General features: G+C 47.0%; 1 protein-coding gene across 1 annotated transcript in view; it reads right to left on the bottom strand.

Moving 5' to 3' along the window:
- Positions 1-10,671, bottom strand: part of ube2d2 (ubiquitin-conjugating enzyme E2D 2 (UBC4/5 homolog, yeast)) — a 55,678-nt gene extending 45,007 nt beyond the window's left edge. Inside the window, exon 1 of the mRNA XM_070878502.1 lies at positions 10,257-10,671. Coding sequence (XP_070734603.1) covers positions 10,257-10,280 — 24 coding nt within the window. The 5' untranslated portion in view covers positions 10,281-10,671. The remainder of the gene's footprint in view (positions 1-10,256) is intronic.
- Between the last annotated feature and the right edge of the window lie 12,193 nt (positions 10,672-22,864).

The following is a 22,864-nucleotide window of genomic DNA, read 5'->3' as shown; positions in this document are numbered from 1 at the left end:
GTGCGTCCCCCAGATCAGGAGGCCACGATTTAATGTTTTCGTTTCCTCCCAAAAGAGTTCTACACAATTAAGTGGCCTATTGCTTAACATGTATACCCTTTCCTTATTAGCCCTCCCAAAGTGCATCACCTCACACTTCTCAATTAAATTCCATTTGCCACTGCTCTGCCCACCTGACCAGTAGATTGATATCGTCCTGCAGCCCATGACTTTCCTCTTCATTATCAACCACACAGCCAATTTTAGTGTCACCTGCAAACTTCTTAACCATACTCCCTATATTCAAATCTAAATCGTTGATATAAACCACAAAAAGCAAGGGACCCAGTACTGAGCCCCATGGAACTACACTGGAAACATCCTTCTGGTCACAAAAACATCCAATCATGACCCTTTGCTTCCTACCTCCGAGCCAATTTTGGATCCAACTTGCCACATTGCCCTGGATCCCATGGGCTTTAACCTTCATGACCAGTCTACCATGCATGACCTTATCAAAAGCCTTGCTAAAGTCCATATATACTACATTATACGCACTACCCTCATCGACCTTCTTGATTACCTCCTCAAAAAATTCAATCAGGTTAGTCAAACACGATCTTCCCTTAACAAATCCGTGCTGACTGTCGCCAATTAATCCTTGCCTTTCCAAATGCAGATTTATCCTGTCTTTCAGGATTTTTTCCAATAATTTTCCCACCACTGAGGTTAAGCTGACAGGCCTGTAATTACTTGGCCTATCCCTTTTTCCCTTCTTAAGCAAAAGGTACTACATTAGCAGTCCTCCAATCCTCCGGCACCATGTCTATATCCAAAGAGGACTGGAAAATGATGCTCAAGGTCTCTGCTATTTCCTCTTTTACTTCGCTCAACAGACTGGGATGCATTTCATCCAGGCCTGGGGACTTAGCTACTTTCAAAGCTGCTAAGCCCCTTAATACTTCCTCTCACTATATTTATTTCATCCAGAATATCACTCCTCCTCTATAGCAGTATCTGCATTGTCCCTTTCCTTTGTGAAAACAGATGCAAAGTATTTGTTAAGAACCCAACCAACATCTTCCGCCGCCACACAAAGATTACCCCCATGGTCTCTAATAGGCCCCACCCTTTCTTTAGTTACCCTCTTACTCATTATATTTATAGAACATCTTAGGGTTTTCCTTAATTTTACCGGCCAAGAATTTCTCGTGCTCTCTCTTAGCATTCCTAATATCCTTTTTAATTTTGCCCCTTAACTTTCTATATTACTCTAAAGACCCTAAGTATTTAGCTGTTAATGTATGACATAAGCGTCCCTTTTTTCCTTAATCCTCCCCATAAGTCGCTAGACATCCAGGGGGCTCGAGAATTATTTTTCCCAGCCTTTTTCTTTAAGGGCACGTGTTTGGCCTGAGCCTTCCGGATCTCCTCCTTGAATGCCTCCCACTGTTCCGACACTGAATTACCCACAAGTAGCTGTTTCCAGTCCACTATGGCCAAATCATTCCTTAATTTAGCAAAATTAGCTTTTCCCCAATTCGGAACTTTTATTCCAGGCCTATTCTAGTCCTTATCCATAACCAACTTGAATCTGACTGAATTATGGTCACTGGCACCCAAGTGCTCCCCCACAAATACCCCTTCAACCTGCCTAGCTTCATTCCCTTCTTCATTAAAGCACAAGGTTAGAAAATATTTGTCAGGTGGCTAGAATTAGCCATTATTGAAGCAAAGTTCAGCACTTATTTAAATACTTGAAGAATATAAAAAAAGTGTTGTGCATCTGTAAGGCATGCACTCCCATGTTCTGCCACCAGGGAGCTCATCCACTGAAGTCCCAAGGGATCCCAGGATCCCTTGGGAGCACTGTATATAAGCTGGCCCCCCTGTTCCTCACTCTAGAGTATCTTATTAAAGACTGGAGGTCACTGTTACTTTAACCTCCCTGTGTGCAGCCTCATCTGTGTTAGGAACACTAACTGGCAATGAGAATACAAATCCAACACAAAGATGCAGCAAACTGTGGGCATCCTGGAGAAGTTCTCGGAGGGTGAGAACTGGAAAGCCTATGTCGAACGGTTAGACCAGTACTTTGTAGCCAACGAGCTGGATGGAGAAGAGCACTGCAAAAAGGAGAGTGCTCCTCCTCACAGTCTGCAGGGCACCAACCTACAGCCTCATGAAGAATCTTCTGGCTCCGGTGAAACCCACAGATAAGTCGTATGAGGAGCTGTGTACACTGGTTCGGGAGCATCTTAACCCGAGGGAGAGCATGCTGATGGCGAGGTATCGGTTCTGCACGTGCCAGCGATCTGAAGGTCAGGAAGTGGCGAGCTACATCGCCGAGCTAAGGCGACTGCAGGACAATGAGTTTGATGGCTACCTGGAGCAAATGCTCAGAGACTTTTTTGTACTGGGCATTGGCCACGAGACCATCCTACGAAAACTTTTGACTGTAGAGACACCGACCCTCAGTAAGGCCATTGCGATAGCACAGGCGTTTATGTCCACCAGTGATAATACCAAACAAATCTCAGCACACAAGTGCTAGCAATGTTCATAAATTAACTGGAACCGTGTTTGCGAGCAGAAATGTACAGGGCAGAACCCACGAGTCTGTAACTGGCAGCAGGCCTCAGGTGACCCAGATGACTCAGAATCCCCAACAAAGGATGAATGCAAGGCAATTCACACCTTGTTGGCATAGTGGAGGCTTCCATTCAGCCTATTCGTGCCGCTTCAAATAATATGTTTGCAAGAGCTGTGGAACAATGGGGCACCTCCAACAAGCTTGCAAATAAGCTGCAAGCTCTGCAAAACCTGCAAACCACCACGTGGCAGAGGAAGATCGGTCCATGGTGGATCAAAGCAATTTCAAGCCTCAGAGAGGGGAGGCAGATGCTGAAGTACACGGGGTGCACACATTTACGACGAAATGTCCACCTATAATGCTGAACGTAAAATTGAATGGCTTACCCGTAGCCATGGAACTGGACACTGGGGCTAGCCAATCCATCATGAGTAAAAAGATGTTTGAGAGACTGTGGTGCAACAAGGCATTCAAACCAGCCCTGAGCCCCCTCCACACAAAACTGAGAATGTACACCAAAGAGTTTATCACTGTCCTGGGCAGTGCCATGGTCAAGGTCACCTACAAGGGCACAGTGCACAAACTGCCACTCTGGATTGTCCCGGGAAATGGCCCCAAACTGCTTGGAAGCAGCTGGCTGGGCAAAATCCGCTGGAACTGGGATGACATCCGAGCGGTAGCACATGTCGATGAGGCCTCATGTACCCAGGTTCTTAACAAATTTCCTTCCCTTTTTGAGCCAGGAATTGCAAACTTTTCCGGGGCGAAGGTACGGATCCACTTGGTCCCAGAGGCATGACCCATTCACCACAAGGCGCAAGCGGTACCTCATGAAGGAGAGAGTGGAAATCGAGCTGGACAGGCTGCAACGTGAGGGCATCATCTCCCTAGTGGAATTCAGCGAGTGGGCCAGGCCGATTGTTCCAGTACTCAAGTGATGGCACGGTCAGGATTTGCGGTGATTATAAAGTAATTATTAATTGTTTCTCGCGACAGGACCAATACCCACTACCCAAGGCAGACGACCTATTTGCGATGCTGGTAGGAGGCAAGACATTCACCAAGCTCGACCTGACTTCAGCCTACATAACGCAGGAACTGGAGGAGTCTTCGAAGGGCCTCACCTGCATCAACACGCACAAGGGACTGCATCTACAACAGATGCCTGTTTGGAATTCGGTCGACTGCAGCAATCTTCCAGAGAAACATGGAGAGCCAACTCAAGTTGGTACCACACACTGTGGTCTTTCAGGATGACATATTGGTCACGGGTTGGGACACCGCCGAGCACCGACAAAACCTGGAGGAGGTCTCCAGCAACTGGATCGTGTCGGGTTGTGGCTGAAGAGGTTGAAATGCGTCTTCATGGCAAAAGTGGAGTTTTTGGGGAGAAAGATCGTGGTGGACAGCATTCAGCCCACAAACGCCAAGACAGAGGCTATCAGGAACACGCCCAGGCCACAGAATGTCTTGGAGCTGCCCTGGGACTCAACTATTTTGGTAATTTCCTACCGGGGTTAAGCACCCTTTTAGAGCCCCTACATGTGTTATTGAGCAAAGGTGAGAACTGGGTATGGGAAAAAAAAAACATAATTGCTTTTGAGAAAGCCAGAAACATTTTATGCTCCAATAAGCTGCTTGTATTGTATAACCCGTGTAAAAGACTTGTGCTAGCATGTGACGTGTCGTCGTACGGAGTCGGGTGTGTACTAGAACAAGCTAACGTTGCGGGACCTGTCGTCTATGCTTCCAGGAGCTTGTCTAAGGCAGAGAGGGCCTGCAGCATGATTAAGAGCCATTAGCGTGTGTGTTCAGGGTAAAGAAAATGCATCAGTACCTGTTGGGCCTCAAATTTGAGCTGGAAACCGATCACAAGCCCCTCACATCCCTGCTCGCTGAAAACAAGGAGATAAATACTAATGCCTCAGCCTGCATACAAAAGTGGGCACTCGCGCTATCAGCATATAACTATACCATCCACCACAGGCCAGGCACTGAGAACTATGCGGGTGCTCTCAGTTGGCTACCATTGCCCACCACAGGGGTGGAAATGGCACAGCCTGCAAACTTGTTGATGGTGGCGCAGCCCGCAGATTTGTTGGTCATGAAAGCGTTTGAAAATGATAAATCACCTGTCACGGCCCGCCAGATTAGGTCTTGGACCAGCCAAGATCCTCTGCTGTCCCTAGTAAAAAAACTGTGTACTGCATGGGAGCTGGGCCAGCATCTCCGTTGAAATGCAAGAGCCAATCAAGCCATTCCAGCAGCAAAAGGACGAGCTGTCCATTCAGGCAGACTGCCGGTTATGGGGTAACCGCATAGTGCTACCCAAAAAGGGCAGGGAGATGCTCATCTCGGATTTCCACAGCACACACCCAGGTATAGTAATATAGCGATAGCAATAGCCAGATCCCACGTGTGGTGGCCCAGTATCGACTCTGACAGAGTCTTGTGTACAGCAATGCAGTGTATGTGCTCAGTTGAGCAACGCGCCCAGAGATGCACCACTAAGTTTGTGGTCCGCCACCGTTGAAAGCCTGAGGGCCATGTTTTCCACCTACGGCCTGCCTGACATACTGGTTAGTGACAACGGGCCATGTTTCACCAGTGCCGAATTTAAAGAACTCATAACCCGCAATGGGATCAAACATGTCACCTCGGCACCGTTTAAACCAGCCTCCAATGGGCAGACAGAGCGGGTAGTACAAACCTTCAAACAGAGCCTTAAACAAGTCACAGAAGGCTCACTCCAAACCTGCCTGTCCTGAGTACTGCTCAGCTACCGCACGAGACCCCACTCACTCACAGGGGTGCCCCTGGCTGAGCTACTCATGAAAAGGACACTTAAAACCAGACTCTCGCTGGTTCACCCCAACCTGCATGATCAGGTAGAAAGCAGGCGGCAGCAACAAAATGTAAACTATGGTCGCGCTACTGTGTCACGAGAAACTGATCTGAATGATCCTGTGTATGTGCTAAACTATGGACATGGTCCCAAGTGGATCTCGGGCACGGTGATAGCTAAAGAAGGGAATAGGGTGTTTGTAGTCAAACTAAACAATGGACAAATTTGCAGAAAGCACCGAGACCAAACGAGGCTGTGGTTCACAGACTGCCCCGAGCAACCCACAGCAGACACCATATTTTGAGCCCACAACACACACCCAAAGGATCAACGACACCACACCGGACCAAGAAATCGAACCCATCACACCCAACAGCCCAGCAAGGCCAGGCTCACCTAGCAGCCCTGCAGGGCCAGCAACACGCCAGCCCAGCCAGGGCACAGCCAACACACCAGAACAGACATTTGTACCGAGGCGGTCCACCAGGGAAAGAAAGGCTCCCGACAGCCTCACTTTGTAAAGTTTTCACTTTGACTGTGTGGGGGGAGTGATGTTGTCTTCCTGTAAAGCATGCACTCCCATGTTCCGCCACCAGGGAGCTCATCCCCTGAAGTCCCAAGGGATCCCAGCACTGTATATAAGCCGGCCCCTAAGGCCTGTTCCTCACTCTGGAGTGTCTTAATAAAGACTGAGGTCAGTGTTACTTTAACTTCCCTGTGTGCAGCCTCATCTGTGTTAGGAACACAATAGGAAGCACTTGAAAAGTGTGATTAGATTTTGTGGCGCATGGAGAAATATACTAACAGACTATGAACTAAATGGACAGCTTCAGTGCTATAACATTCAATAGATGTACAATCACCTCAAATATAAAAAGAGGACTAGATACATTTCCAAATTCAAGAATACCTCATTACATTTTTGCAAGGAAATACTTGTAACATAGCCGAATGTGCTAAACCCAGGAACATGTAGCACTCAGACTCCTTCCAGGTCAAGAGTTCTGTAATCCACTCACTACAAAGTCATAAAACAGTGCCAAGTGGAATATGTACTCTAGTGTCCATAACAGTTGAAAGGAACAATTGAAGTGCATTTGTAACAGTAAAGCGCCATAAAGATATTTGAAATATGCCATTACACACTTAAGTATTCTGCAAAAACTGTAGATTACATTGTGTTTTTAACTATAATGGAAAGGCATTTTAAATACTTTAAATGCAGCAATTATATATACTTCATCTATTAAAAACTTGCATTTATATAGCAACTATAACAAATGTCGGAAAATGCTTCACGACGACGGTAGCAGACAAAATTTAACATTGAGCCATATAAAAGGAGATAAGACGACAGCTGATCAAAAGCTTGGTCAATAAAGTAGGTTTTAAGGAATGTCTTAAAAAGGAGGTTTAGGGAGGGAATTCCAGAGCTTGGAGCCTAGACAACTGAATACATAGTAACTAATGGTGGGGCGAAGCAAAACAGGGATGCACAAGGGGCCAGAATTGGAAAGAGTTCTCGGCGTGTTGTCAGACTGGAGGAGGGAGGGGCTCGGATATGGAAGATTTGAACAGAAATCTGAGGCATTGCTGGAGTGGGAGCCAATGTAGTTTAACAAGCAGAGGGTTCTGGGAGAACGGGACCTAATGCGATGTGAAAAAGAACACATCTCTGATTTTAAAAAGATGTACTCATAGTTCCTTTATGTTATGGGTGCTGCTAAGAGATCATTAAACTACAAGGCGTCACAAGAATGTACAGAATGAGAAGAGACCATTGTCACTTGGTCAGTCCCTGTGGCTAGGAAATATCATGCCATGATATGGATTATAACCCACAAATCAATTTTTCTCCAGGTAATTTTCCAACTTTCAAATTTGCGGATATAAAACAGCAACCCCCATGCTTTGCTTGACAGTCCATTCTATACATTTACCATCCACTGCATAAAGGGGTTCAATCAAAACTCAATTTTCAGCCCCCAAGCCTCCCTCGTCTTAAGTTTAAGGTTATGCCTATTTTCTATACAATCTGTGACTTTGTTAAACATTGATGGTTGTGTCCGTCATAGGATCTTCAATACTTGAGATGTTACGATTACCTGTGTTCTCAGAGTAAACATTTCCAGCTTCTCCTAGAAACTCAGGTGCCTAATCACAACTATTAATTTAATTGCCCTTCACTGCACCCTCTTCAAAGCATGCTCGTGTCCCTCAATAGTAATTACAATTGTATACTACTGCAATTGGGACACAACCAACAAATTCTCAAAGTGAATGCAAAGTATTTTGACTTCTAAAGTAGCTTGCAGCAGCAGAAGATATGAAAATTCAGTACTGCATTTACGATCTTGAACAATGGGAATAACCACTGCAAAAAAGAATCAGAACTTTATGTAGCAGCCAGCAAAACTAGCCAGTTCTGAAAGCACCAATTTAGATTAGATTAGATTAAACTTGCATTTTTATTATGTAAAAGGCACTGCAGAATGTCCCAAGGTGCTTCATAGCACGTTATCAGACAAAAGCTTGGTCAAAGGAAGTAAGTTTTAAGGAGGAGGGGGTGGAAAAGCAGAGAGCTTGACACCCGGGTGGGGGGGGAACAAGAGAGAAAGAAAGAGCAGAGCAAGAAATTGCAGAGTTTAGGGCCCAGACAGCTGAAGACATGCCTGTCAATGGCAGGATGAAGAAACTCAGGATGCACAAGAGGAACACAAAGTTCTCAAAGGGTTGTAAGAGGTTAGAGGTAAGGAGGATCAAGGGATTTGAATACAAGAATGAAAATTTTAAATTCATGCTGCTGGACAGCCAATATAGGTGAATGGGACTTGGTGCAAAGTTAGGGTGCAGATCAAACAGAGTAACAATGAGTGTTTTAATATACTAGAAACATCAGCAACTTTTCTGTATCAACCCATTTTGACCTGGTTTGAACATTAAAAAGTCACTGTTGTAACATGGGAAATGCAGCAGCCAACTTGCACACAGCAAACTCTCAAAAAACAGCAATGTGATGAAGACCAGATAATCGCTTTTTTTTTTAAATTGGCCAGGACACCGGGGGATAACTCCCCAGCTCTTCTTCAAAAATAGTTCTATGGGATCTTTTACTTCCACTCGAGGGGGCAGACGGGGCCACGGTTTAGCATCTCATCCACTGCACTATCAGCCTAGCTTTATGCACTCAAGTTCCTGGAGTGGGACTTGAACCCACTACCTTCTGACTCAGGAGTGAGTGCTACCCACTGAGCCACAGCTTACACTGACACAGTTCACCAAGTCAAAAACTCATCATTTACCCAGATTTTATTTTAAAGAAACATTCAACCGGACAGTCAAAAATCAAAGGTTTCGCAGAACACAATCCAAAACCAGCTTACTTCACATTTAAAAAAAAAATTTAGCTCTTATTGCAGCAGTTCTGAACTCAATTAAAGGCAATTCAAGTCCAATTATCACCAAACAAAATTTCACAGTGAAATAGATCGCGTGTTAAAACACAACTGCTGGATGGTTTTTATTAAACAAAATGTTACGAAACCTAACTTACTCTCATAGCCAATGGATAGTCAATCATACTTTAGAAGAGATCAATTTGAGAGATTTACCACATACATGAACATCTTGAAGTAAAAAAAAAAATCCTGATTTCGTTTTCAATTACAAAATGCAAAGTATTATTATTAACTATCACTAATAATGTTTGGTTCAAGAAAAAAAAACGAACCAGAAGCTTTCTGTAGCCTTCTGCTTTCCAACTGTATTATCTAGTGGAAAATGGAGGTAGGGACAAGGACACATTAGCTATAGAATAGAGTTGAACTTTTTCGTCGAGTTCATTTTTTATTCGGTTTGTTTTAATTTTTCAATTAGTAGAATCTAAACATTAAACGTACGGCGTCACTAATTGAAGCTTGCAACTCCAACGCCACTTGATCGGCTTTCCCCCAAAATCAATGACATTTTTTTCTCAGCCCTCTATCACATTAAAACAAAACTCAATTCACTATTCATTTAAGTTATTTCCTCCACTTCCCAATTAGACAGGAAGAATGTAGATCGATTTTTGAATTTTGTGAAACTGACAGATGGGGGTGGGGGGAAGGAAGGAAGAGAAGCAAACAGCGCACATGGAAACAGGATGCACTGCCAGAGTCAGCATTCAATCACCCAGGGGCCTGCCTGGTGTCCGCAACCATCGCCCTCGGCCTGCTTCCCGAAACGCAGCATCACCAGCGAGGCTCCGTCGGGCCTTGCCAAGAGTCAGTGCAATCATCCTTCTTGCACCAACCAAGGCCTCGGGAGGGGGGTCAAGGGGCTTGCGGCCCGGCACCGTGACATTTTCAAACGGCACGGCCGCCCAAGCTTCCCCCTCCGCCCCGGGTGACCTGCAATGGAAACAAGAGGCCCAGCCGCCGCCGTGTCCTCTCTCTCTGTCTGTCTGTGCGCGACTTCCTCCCTTCGGTCTGGGGCGGTGGAGGAGGGGGGAGGGGGAAAAGAGAGAGCGGATCCACGCACACCCGGAGGTGCCTGTTTTTTTTCCCCTCTTTTAATCCTCCTTCCTTTCCACACCTATAAAAAGGAGGATCATGCCCAATAAACGTGCCCACAGGGCAAGGTGGCACACACACAAACATAGCGAACCGTACCGGGCGCCAGGCCATTACAGCAAATGGCGGCTGGGGGAAGAGGAAGGGAGGAAACAATTCAGCAAATAATCGGCCGCCCTCCACCACCACCGCCGTGTAGAGCCGGGGGGGAACCTGTAATTAAATATATAACATACACTCAAGACACACAGAGCAGGCAATAAACGGCCTAGGGGCCGCCGCTTACCTTGTGGATTCTTTTGAGAGCCATGTTCGGTGTGCCGGGCTGCCGGGCGGGCGGGGTGGGGTGGTTGCGGTGTTTTTTTCCGGTGATAATAACAGGGTTAAAAGCGAACCCGGAAAAGCTGCCGAGTCCGCTCGGAGAAGCCGAGAAAATGGAAGGGACCGGCCGCTTTAAAGTAGTCCCCGTGTATCCGTCCGCCCGCTGCAAGGGAGGAGGAGAGAGAAAAAAACACACAGCACCTCGTCCACACTTCGCCTCCAGACACCTCTTGCTGGGGTTTATCGCCTGCTCTTAACTTCTCCGTCTGCGTATCTCTGGCTGTGTGTGGGTGTTTTTTTTTAATTCTCTCTTTTCTTTAATCGGATTGATTTTTTTTTACAACAAACACCCGAGAACAGCAGCGCCCCTCCCCCCGACACACTCGGCCCAGAAAGGAAGTCAGCGGCGGCGCGTTACCGAGGAGTGATTCGGTTCGATTGTCTGCCTGCTCTCGCGACATGTCAGGACAGGGGAGGCGCACTGCGCATGTGCAGTAACCCGGGTAGCCCGCGCACTGCGAGTGGGAGAGGCACAAAGACAGGGTGGGTGGTGGCATCTTTCCAACCCGGCACCGAGAGCAAGCATCAGCACCACAACCCGGCACCGAGAGCAGGCATCAGCACCTCCACAACCCGGCACCGAGAGCAGGCATCAGCACCTCCACAACCCAGCAGCACCTCAACCCGGCACCGAGAGCAGGCAGCACCTCCACAACCCAGCAGCACCACAACCCGGCACCGAGAGCAGGCATCAGCACCTCCACAACCCGGCACCGAGAGCAGGCATCAGCACCACAACCCGGCACCGAGAGCAGGCATCAGCACCTCCACAACCCGGCACCGAGAGCAGGCATCAGCACCTCCACAACCCAGCAGCACCTCAACGCGGCACCGAGAGCAGGCAGCACCTCCACAACCCAGCAGCACCTCAACCCGGCACCGAGAGCAGGCATCAGCACCTCCACAACCCAGCAGCACCTCAACCTGGCATCGAGAGCAGGCAGCAACCTCCATAACCCAGCAGCACCGCACCCGACACCGACTCCACAACCCAGCACCTCCACAAAGGCAGGGTCGGCAGTGGTAGTACCGACTCCACAACCCGGCGGCAACGAGAGCAAGCAGCAGCAAGGACAACAAGCGCCACCACCAGCAGAAGTAGCAGCACCAAGAGCAAGTACCACCAGCAAGCAGCACCAGCAAATGTCAGTGTAACCCCGGGGAATGCCCGCATGCCTGCGCGATAATCGGAAGTTCCGACTTCAAGGAGAATGTTATCAGTGACATTTATGATCGTAAAGCAATGTGAAGCTGTTATTTTTAAGAGCGACGTGTCAAATGCATCGTATTTTAAGGCCCGAAAGTAGCTGATTGTTACATTTAGTGAGTGATGTTTGGCAGTTCTGGGTAATACGCATTTGCTCCCAAATTAGAAATGTAGTAAAAGCAACAGCTGACCTTGGTCAGACTTCAAGAATTCACCATATAAGCATGATTAACTAGAAGTGCAAATGAATTTTCAACCAATGCAGATTGTATCAATTTATGAATGCGGGAGCTAATTTTTGCACAATTTGTGCAAAACGCTGCCCTTGCTTTCACAAAATGATGGTTTCCTTATTTTGTACCGATTCAAGATCGAACTGTTTATTAGAATTGTTTTACTTTGAAATTGCCTTGCTTTGAAGAAAGCATTTCCAAGAGGCGACAAGGGTCAAAATGAATGTCCACTTTTAACACCTGGATGGTACATGCAATATGTAATACCCAAATATAATCGTTTGGCAATCATTCTTGCAGAATGACATTGTTCTTATGCTTGCTATTTTCACACATCAATCCCTGCACACTTGTTCAAAGTTGCAAAAAACAATTATTATTAAACTTGTTAAACTATTTGTTTGAAGTGCATCTATTGTAAATATATTTTTGTTTTTAGTGGCTTTTTAAGGGACTTTGTTTTAATTAATTGAAATGCTGGACATTCAATGATATTTAAATAAATATTCATATCTTCTTGCAATGCACTAAATGCACTTTATTATTTAGAAAGCTGTGCACCTACTTTTATTTTTTCTATTACATATTCACAATCAGGACTAGTGCAGCCAGAAATCTGAACTAATTCAAACTGGATGGTTGAGTGAATTACCGCATAGACAAATCCTCTCTGACATCCGAGTTTAAATTCAGCCCGAACCAATAGAGATGGAAATTATTACCCGGGAGATTACATGGCTCTGAGAGGGGAGGAAGTGTCTCATCATAATACTCTAGCTATCATGGGTGTGAGGCAGGCTTGGACCAGCTGTTTTTTTTTCCTGCTTGTTAATTTGGTATGTTGCTATGAGATTGTGGCGTAGAGGACACAATAGCATTCATTTCTGCCTACAGTTCAATATTCATCCCCTCTGAAATGTAGGTTACCTACAGTGATAGCTTGTGAAGAATCATACTGGTGCAGTAAAGATCTCTCTTGAGGCTGGGTTTGAGATAAATTGTTGATCTATAGCAGGGAGCTTTACTTTGCATATGATGTTACACCTAATTGTGATGGTGTTTGATAGAAAATAGGAGCAGTAATAGGCCATTTGGCACTTTGAGTCTGCACCGCCATTCAATATGATCATGGCTGATCCTCTATCTCAACACCATATACTCGCTTTCTCCCCATACCCCTTGATGCCTTTTGTGTCTAGAAATCTATCTTCTTCTTAAATATATTCAGTGACTTGGTCTCCACAGCCTTCTGTGGAAGAAAATTCCATAGGTTTACCACCCTCTGAGTGAAGAAATGTGTCCTCATCTCAATCCTAAATTTCCTACCTCGTATCCTGAGACTGTGACCCCTTGTTCTAAACTTCCGAGCCAGGGGAAACATCCTCCCCGCATCCAGTCTATCCAACCCTGTCAGAATTTTATATGTTGCCCTCTCATTCTTCGAAACTCTAATGAATACAGGCCTAGTCGAACCAATCTCTACTCATATGACAGTTCTGATGTTTGATGTTGAGTCTAGGGGGGGGAGTTAAGATAGTTCTATTACCCAAAATTGACATCCAAATGGGCACAGAATTTGACCAAAATATAAATTTGAGAAATTACCCTGTGGCAAAAGTATTAAAATATATTTGGAAATGTATGGACAAAGGTTATAAACACTGGATTAAATTTTCCAGTTGTAGTCCCAATTCCGTTACCTCATAGAGGAATTTTAACGGGTAGTACAATTCAGGATGAGTGACAAAAATGCACACCATCAAAAGTAGGAGGTCCAAACAATTTAAACTCCCAGGTCTCATTTAAATATGATTGATGGTCTGCCTTCTCGATAACATTGAGAAATGGGCAGCCTCCTCATTTGCACAGCGCAATATATGGTTGGTCCTCCGAGGTCAATTTAAAACCGCAATGTGCCTCTTTATGGGAGGTTCGATTCCCTGATGTCAGATTTTCTGAAAAAGGATCATTAGCAGAAGGATTAGGAGGGCTGCCCCCAAGTTTTCTGATGTCTCCCTGGAAGTTTTGATGGAAGAGGTCGGGGTAAGAATGGAAAATTGCATGAAGAGACGCAGGACCCTTTCAAGAAAAAGTACCAAAGCCAGTGGAGAAAGAGATCTGAACGTTCTAGTGCATAGATATCTAAAGGTTCATGACCAATGCTTATAGGATGCTGGGTTGTATTTATAGGACAATTGACTAAGACAAAGCATACTACTTTGTTCTTGTACAAGACCTTCATTAGGCCGCACTTGGAATACCATGTCCAGTTTTGGGCTCCACACATGGTGAGTGATAATGAGACTTTGGACAGGTAGCAGATGAAGGCCATGAGATTAATTTGTGGTTTGAAGCAGCTTGGTTATCAATGGTAGGCTCAAAGAGCTGGGACTCTACACTTTAGAGCCCCGTAGACTTAGGAGTAATTTGATTGCCCTTTTAAGATGATATGCATTGTACCACCTCTCATTGTCATTCCAAACACACTCACCTCTTTGCTGTTCTTCATACCCGGCACTAACAGCACTCTCACATGGTAGTCATTGTGGAGCCAGCAACTCCTCTCGGGACTCCTTCCTCACTTCACATTCCAGCCACTTGACTTTCCATTCATCCTGATTCTATCTTGCTCTTTCTTCAACTCTCAGCAGATATAGACAGGAGCTTGTGGCCACCTCCAAGGATGCTGTAGCCAAACCCTCACAACAAAAGTTTGTTACTTTTCAGCTTTAGTGGAAGCTCAAATGGCTGCCACCCACATTCTGGGCTCCTCCTTGGAAAGACTGGTGAATTAATTGATAGGGGCTTTCAAGGCATTGCTTACTTCGTCAATTCTGCTGTTCTGCAATTGGTAGAATTGATAGAAACATAGAAATTTACAGTGCAGAAGAAGGCCATTTCGGCCCATCATGTTCATGCCGGCCGACAAAGAGCCGCACGGCCCTTGGTCAGCAGCCCTGAAGGTTACATATAAACCTATAAACAATGACAGAAGGCAAAGAGCACCCAGCCCAACCAGTCCGCTTCACACAACTACGACACCCCTTATACTGAAACATTCTACACTCCACCTCAACTGGAGCCATGTGATCTCCTGGGAGAGGCAAAAACCAGATAAAAACCCAGACCAATTTAAGGAGAAAAAATCTGGGAAAATTCCTCTTCCACCCATCCAGGCGATCGAAACTAGTCCAGCAGATCACCCTGGCCGTATTCGATTTCCTGCAGTACTTACTATTAATACCGCGTTGGCCATCCAGTCTAATCCCAATTACCAGCTCTAGGTCTGTATCTCTGCAGGTTACGGCACTTTAAGTGCCCATCCACGTGTTGCCCTCTGGATGCCAGCATGTCTGCTCCTTTGCCAGCCCTTCAACCAATACCTGACATAGTGGCAGCACATTTGCTGAGCTAACTTGCCTTGCAGCAACCAAGGTTCACCAGTCTACAGCCACGTCCTTACAGGCGCAAGCACCCAAAGGTTGCTGGCCACGAGCAGCCTTCTACTAGTTTCACTGAGACCACGAGAGGAGCACCTCATAGGAGTAGTAGAGCTAGTAAACCTTTTTATAAAGTTAACATTTGGGTGAGAAAAGAATTCAAGGTAATTATGTTCACCATTAAATTAATCACCCTTTATTACATTTGGCACTTTGGTCTGCAGTGCGGTTTGATAGCAGCTTCTGAATCTATATTTGTCATGTATGTAACCTTCATGTAACAACACTGCAATACTGTATATACTTGAGAAATGCACACATTGACCACAGGGCGTGATCTTGTGGGAGACACTCCTCACCTGTCCATCCAGGTATATAAAGGGAGGTCCCACGCAGGGTCATCACTTCTTGGTCCTGTGAATAAAGGTGCAGGTCACAGAGTGACCTTGTCCATAGAATGTGCCCCGTGTGGATTTGTGGTATTGTTTAAGGACTTTACAGTGGCGACGAGAAATGGGAATCAACGACCCATGAGAATGGCCACCAGTAGCACAGAGGAACGGTACTGTGTTGGTGAGGACTGGGACGATTTCATTGAGAGGCTTCAGCAGAGTTTTGTCATGAAGGACTGGCTGGGAGATGCAGCGGCCGACAAGCGAAGGGCTCATCTACTGACCAGCTGTGGATCTAAGACTTACATGCTCATGAAAGACCTGCTAGCACCCGAGAAGCCGGCGGACAAAATCTTTGAAGAGCTCAGCAAGCTAATCAGTGAGCACCTCAAACCGGTGAGCAGCATACACATGGCCCGACACAGATTTTATACCCACCGACGTCGGGAAGGACAGAGCAAACTGGACTTCGTTGCGGATCTCCGGCGTTTGGCAAGCCTCTGTAAGTTCACAGACGCCTGCAGGGGGGAAATGCTAAGGGATTTCTTTATTGAGAGCATCGGTCATGCCGGGATTTTCAGAAAGTTAATCGAGACCAAGGACTTGACCTTGGAAGCGGCGGCGTTGCTGGCTCAGACTTTTATGGCGGGGGAGGAGGAAACCAAGATAGTATACGCGTGCAACCCTGACTCCAACGTGGCGATGGAGCAGGGGGTCAATATCATAAACGCGACTCAGAGCCCAGCAGGCAGGCAAGGGCAGTTTGACACACCCCAGGCAGCAATAGACCCTAGAACAGGTTTTCAACACAGACAATGGCAGGCTGAACAGACATTTATGCCATCCCAGTGGACAATGCGTTCTGGGATGGGGCCATTGACACCCACTAACAGGGTGCTCAAGAGCAGTCAAAGGGACAATCAGCAAGGAATGCCTGGTAACAGCTCTTTTGTTCACAACAATGGGAATCTCAGTTCATGCTGGAGGTGTGGGGACAGACATGGTGCTAGGACTTGCAGGTTTCAACAGTTCGCCTGCAGAAATTGTAACCTCAGTGGCCATTTAGCCAGAATGTGCAGGAAGCCTGTGCGCAGGCTAATTTACGAGGCGGATGGACCAGAAGAGGGGTCTGTGAGGCAGGATGACGCGTGGGGCAAATCAATGGACGCTGAAGTTCAGCGGGTTCATGTGGCAAACATTCACAGCTCATATACCTAAACGCCATCTATGATGATGAAGGTCCTATTAAACGGCATCTCGATACGCATGGAGCTGGACACGGAGGCCAACCAGTCACTCATGAGCATTCAACAATTTGAAAAGCTATGGCCACTCAGAGCCAGCAGACCCAAACTAGAACGCATTGAGACTCATTTATGGACGTATACCAAAGAAATCATTTTACTGCTAGGCAGTGCAACGTTAGCTGTCACACACAATGGATCAATGAACGGGCTACCGCTCTGGATTGTCCCGGGCAATGGTCCTGCACTGTTGGGGAGGAGCTGGTTAGCTGAGATGAACTGGAAATGGGGGGATGTGCACGCAGTGTCATCTGTGGAGCGAAGTTCATGCTCACAGGTCCTACAGCAATTTGAGTCGCTATTCCAACCTGGCGTCAGGACGTTCAAAGTTACCAAAGTAGTGATTCGCATCACCCCGGACGCCAGACCAGTGCAGCACAAAGCCAGAGCTGTGCCGTATGTGATGCAGGAGAAAATTGAAAGCGAATTGGACTGTTTGCTGAGAGAGGGCATCATCTCGCCCATTGAATTCAGTGACTGGGTGAGCCCCATTGTTCCCGTCCTAATGATACTAAGTTGGGTGGCAGTGTGAGCTGCGAGGAGGATGCTATTAGGCTGCAGAGTGACTTGGATAGGTTAGGTGAGTGGGCAAATGCATGGCAGATGAAGTATAATGTGGATAAATGTGAGGTTATCCACTTTGGTGGTAAAAACAGAGAGACAGACTATTATCTGAATGGTGACAGATTAGGAAAAGGGAAGGTGCAACGAGACCTGGGTGTCATGGTACATCAGTCATTGAAGGTTGGCATGCAGGTACAGCAGGCGGTTAAGAAAGCAAATGGCATGTTGGCCTTCATAGCGAGGGGATTTGAATACAGGGGCAGGGAGGTGTTGCTACAGTTGTACAGGGCCTTGGTGAGGCCACACCTGGAGTATTGTGTACAGTTTTGGTCTCCTAACTTGAGGAAGGACATTCTTGCTATTGAGGGAGTGCAGCGAAGGTTCACCAGACTGATTCCCGGGATGGCGGGACTGACCTATCAAGAAAGATTGGATCAATTGGGATTGTATTCACTGGAGTTCAGAAGAATGAGAGGGGACCTCATAGAAACGTTTAAAATTCTGACGGGGTTTAGACAGGTTAGATGCAGAAAGAATGTTCCCAATGTTGGGGAAGTCCAGAACCAGGGGTCACAGTCTGAGGATAAGGGATAAGCCATTTAGGACCGAGATGAGGAGAAACTTCTTCACCCAGAGAGTGGTGAACCTGTGGAATTCTCTACCACAGAAAGTAGTTGAGGCCAATTCACTAAATATATTCAAAAGGGAGTTAGATGAAGTCCTTACTACTCGGGGGATCAAGGGTTATGGCGAGAAAGCAGGAAGGGGGTACTGAAGTTTCATGTTCAGCCATGAACTCATTGAATGGCGGTGCAGGCTAGAAGGGCTGAATGGCCTGCTCCTGCACCTATTTTCTATGTTTCTATGTTTCTATAAAAGCGGATGGCTCGGTCAGGATCTGTGGCGACTACAAGGCCACTATCAACCGGGTGTCCCTACAAGACCAATACCCGCTTCCGAGAGCGGAGGATCTTTTTGCCACGCTGGCAGGCGGCAAGCTGTTCACCAAGTTGGACCTCACTTCAGCCTACATGATCCAAGAACTGGCCGACGAATCCAAAATACTGACCACAATCACCACGCACAAGGGACTGTTTGTTTACAACAGGTGCCCATTTGGCATTCAATCAGCGGCCGCGATTTTTCAAAGAAACATGGAAAGCCTGCTCAAATCCATTCCTGGAACGATTGTATTCCAGGACGATATCCTCATCATGGGTCGGGCCACCGAGGAACACCTCCACAACCTGGAAGAAGTGCTACGCCGACTGGACCGGGTAGGCCTGCGACTCAAGAAACCTAAGTGTGTTTTTGGCTCCCGAAGTTGAGTTTCTGGGCAGGAGGGTTGCTGCAGACGGGATTCGGCCTACCGAATCCAAACCAGAGGCGATTCGATGAGCGCCCAGGCCCTGCAACACATCGGAGTTGTGTTCATTTCTGGGACTGTTGAACTATTTCGGGAACTTTCTGCCGAACTTAAGCACATTGCTGGAGTCACTACACATGCTCCTGCGTAAGGGTTGCGATTGGTTTTGGGGGGACTGTCAGGAATGGGCTTTCAATTGGGCACGTAACCTACTCTGTTCAAATAAGTTGTTGACCCTGTACAACCCCTGTAAGAAATTGGTTCTGACATGTGATGCATTGTCCTATGGCGTTGGGTGCGTGTTGCAGCAGTACAATGCTGAGGGGCAACTCCAACCTGTGGCTTATGCCTCCAGGTCGCTCTCTCAAGCAGAATGTGGATATGAGATGGTTGAGAAGGAAGCACTCGCATGTGTCTATGGGGTGAAAAAGATGCACCAGTACCTTTTTGGCAGGAGATTCGAATTAGAAACGGACCACAAGCCGTTAACATCCCTGTTGTCAGACAGCAAGGCTGTCAATGCCAATGCGTCAGCTCGTATACAGCGATGGGCTCTCACGCTGGCTGCGTCTGACTACACCATCCAGCACCGGCCTGGCACTGAAAATTGCGCTGACACACTCAGCAGACTTCCACTGGCTGAGATGGTCATGGCCGTTGATGCCTTTGACAGCGCAGGCTCCCCCATCACAGCTCGCCAGATCAAAATCTGGACAAACAGAGATCTCCTCCTATCTTTGATTAAGAAATGTGTCCTGACTGGGGATTGGGCGCCCGCACACGGAACATGCCCTGAGGAGATCAGACCGTTTCACAGGCGGATGGATGAGCTCTCCATCCAAGCCGACTGCCTACTATGGGGCAGCTGGGTAGTCATGCCCCAGAGGGGCAGGGAAGCTTTCATCAGGTAACTCCACAGCGAGCACCCAGGCATCGTGCTGATGAAGACCATTGCCCGGTCACACGCTTGGTGGCCGGGAATTGATTCAGACCTGGAACACTGTGTTCGCAGGTGCACGACGTGTGTTCAGCTGGGAAATTCCCCCAGGGAGGCCCCGCTCAGCCCGTGGCCCTGGCCCACCAGGCCTTGGTCATGCATTCACCTAGACTACGTGGGTCCGTTCATGGGGAAAATGTTTTTCATCGTGGTTGATGCATACTCGAAATGGATCGAGTGCATCATTTTGAATTTGTGCACGACATCTACCACTGTGGAGAGTCTACGTGCAGTCTTTGCGACCCACGGTTTGCCAGATATCCATGTTAGCGATAATGGCCCATGTTTCACTAGCTACAAATTCCGGGAGTTCATGTTGGGTAATGGCGTCAACCATGTCAGGACAGCACCGTTCAAGCCGGCCTCCAATGGCCAGGCGGAACGTGCGGTCCAAATCATAAAACAAGGCATGCTCAGGATTCAAGGTCCTCCCTTCAATGCCGCCTATCGCGCCTCCTGCTGGCCTATAGGTCCTGAGGGCACTCGCTTACGGAGGTCCCGCCCGCAGAGCTCCTTATGAAACGTACACTCAAAACTCGGCTGTCCCTCATTCATCCTGTCTTGTCCGACATTGTTGAAGGCAAGCGCCAGTCCCAAAATGAGTACCATGACCGTAATTCAAGGGGGAGATGTATAGAAATTGGTGACCCTATATTTGTTCTCAATCACACTTTGGGGCCCAAGTGGCTTGAAGGTACTGTAATAGACAAAGAGGGGTAAACTTAACAATGGGCAGATATGCCGCAAGCATCTGGACCAAGTAAAAAAAAGATTCAGTATGGACTCTGAGGAACCTGAGGAAGATCGTGAGATGGCATTCACACCACCGCCAGTGAACGAGCAACAAGAACATTCAGCAGCTTGCACATTCCCTGCGGTCAGCCCAGACAGGCCGGAATCACCACAGGGGACAGACATGCAGGCCAAGGCTCAACAGCCAGAGCCCCAACTGCGGCACTCCACGAGGGAGTGCAGACCCCCGAAAGACTTAACCTGTGATCCCAATAAGACGTTGGGGGGGAGGTGATGTCATGTATGTAACCTTCATGTAACAACACTGCAATACTGTATATACTTGAGAAATGCACACATTGACCACAGTGGGTGAACTTGTGGGAGACAGTCCTCACCTGGTCATCCAGGTATATAAAGGGAGATACCATGCAGGGTCATCACTTCTTGGTCCTATGAATAAAGGTGCAGGTCACAGAGTGACCTTGTCCATAGAATGTGCCTCATGTGGATTTGTGGTATTGTGTAAGGACTTTACAATATTGTTGGTATGTCATTGATATAGAAACTGGCTGAACAGTTTCAATGTTATTTAAGGCAGTATTAATGAAGTGGTGAATGGGGTCACAAGAACTGTTATGCAGAGAGGCTTTGTGTAAGTTTTCAGGGCAAAGGAATGAACTGGTCCTTGGAATCACTATGCAGTTAACTCATCCTTCATATCTCTTGTAGCAAGGCATTGAGGTGATCCATCTATTTCTGCTGATTCCTTGCCTTCACCCTGGTCTTCCTCATCCAAGGAGGACAACTGCTGTTGCTGTGCCTCCTCCAAATGCAGGCCTCTCTGTATGCCAAGGCTGTGCAGGATGAGCATATCACCATGATGTGGGAAACTCTTTCATTTGCTATAGTGTGCTCAAATATGATCCTTTTGGTTTCATGGCTTTGCCTATATTGTTCAAGTGTGGTCGGGTTCCAGAGGGGTGTCGTGAGCCATGTATGTAAGGGCTATGTCTTCTTCCCCAGCAGCCCACGTTCCTGGAAGGGTTGAATTTTGGGAGATAGTTGAGTATCACAGAATGAACATGTCGTGACACTTGCTTGGGAACTTTGCACAAACTTGCAAGATCCTGTTGCTATGATCGGAGATGAGCTTTGCATTAATCGAGTGATAGCCTTTCCTATTTATGAAGGCTGCTGGTTGGTCTTCTGCACATTTATCATGCCATGGACACAAGGGAAGACAGCACTATTGCAAATCCCTATTGACTGTTGGAGTCAATATACAATGCGCTTGTTGAGCTTGACAGACAGGGCAACTGTGTACTGTCAACTTGGATATGTTGGAGATGTCCCCTGCAGCGGCCTGGAATGAGCTTGTGGCAAAAAGTTAAGGGCTATGATGACTTTGACAGTTACTGCAAAACATGGCCACCTGGTCCAGTAGACAACAGGTCTTGTTGCAGGAGGCTTCAGAGGTCACCTTCCTGGAGAAGCTCCTGATGCATTGGCTCTCAAGATAGATCCAGAATAGTGATTCGGCCTAGAAACTTGGTGGGCTGGGTATGGGCTCCTACAAGCAGCCATTTCACCTGCCATCTTCTAAAATAGCCTCAGCTGCTGGTCCTGCTGATTGCTGAGCTACTGCTCCTGTCACACCTCTTCCTTAATCCAAAACAAAGTGGCTAAAATGACACCCATGACAAGGTCCCACACAAGAGATTGATGTGCAAAGTTAGAGCACATGGGATTGGGGGTAGTGTGCTGACATGGATTGAGAACTGGTTGTCAGACAGGAAGCAAAGAGTAGGAGTAAATGGGTACTTTTCAGAATGGCAGGCAGTGACTAGTGGGGTACCGCAAGGTTCTGTGCTGGGGCCCCAGCTGCTTACACTGTACATTAATGATTTAGATGAGGGGATTAAATGTAGTATCTCCAAATTTGCGGATGACACTAAGTTGGGTGGCAGTGTGAGCTGCGAGGAGGATGCTGTGAGGCTGCAGAGCGACTTGGATAGGTTAGGTGAGTGGGCAAATGCATGGCAGATGAAGTATAATGTGGATAAATGTGAGGTTATCCACTTTGGTGGTCAAAACAGAGAGACAGACTATTATCTGAATGGTGACAGATTAGGAAAAGGGGAGGTGCAAAGAGACCTGGGTGTTGTGGTACATCAGTCATTGAAGGTTGGCATGCAGGTGCAGCAGGCGGTTAAGAAAGCAAATGGCATGTTGGCCTTCATAGCAAGGGGATTTGAGTACAGGGGCAGGGAGGTGT

The sequence above is a fragment of the Pristiophorus japonicus genome, chromosome 4 (assembly GCF_044704955.1).
Source record: "Pristiophorus japonicus isolate sPriJap1 chromosome 4, sPriJap1.hap1, whole genome shotgun sequence".
Classification (NCBI taxonomy): Eukaryota; Metazoa; Chordata; class Chondrichthyes; family Pristiophoridae; genus Pristiophorus; species Pristiophorus japonicus.
Note: the sequence above shows the minus strand (reverse complement) of the source record. Positions and strands in the feature narration are given on the sequence as shown.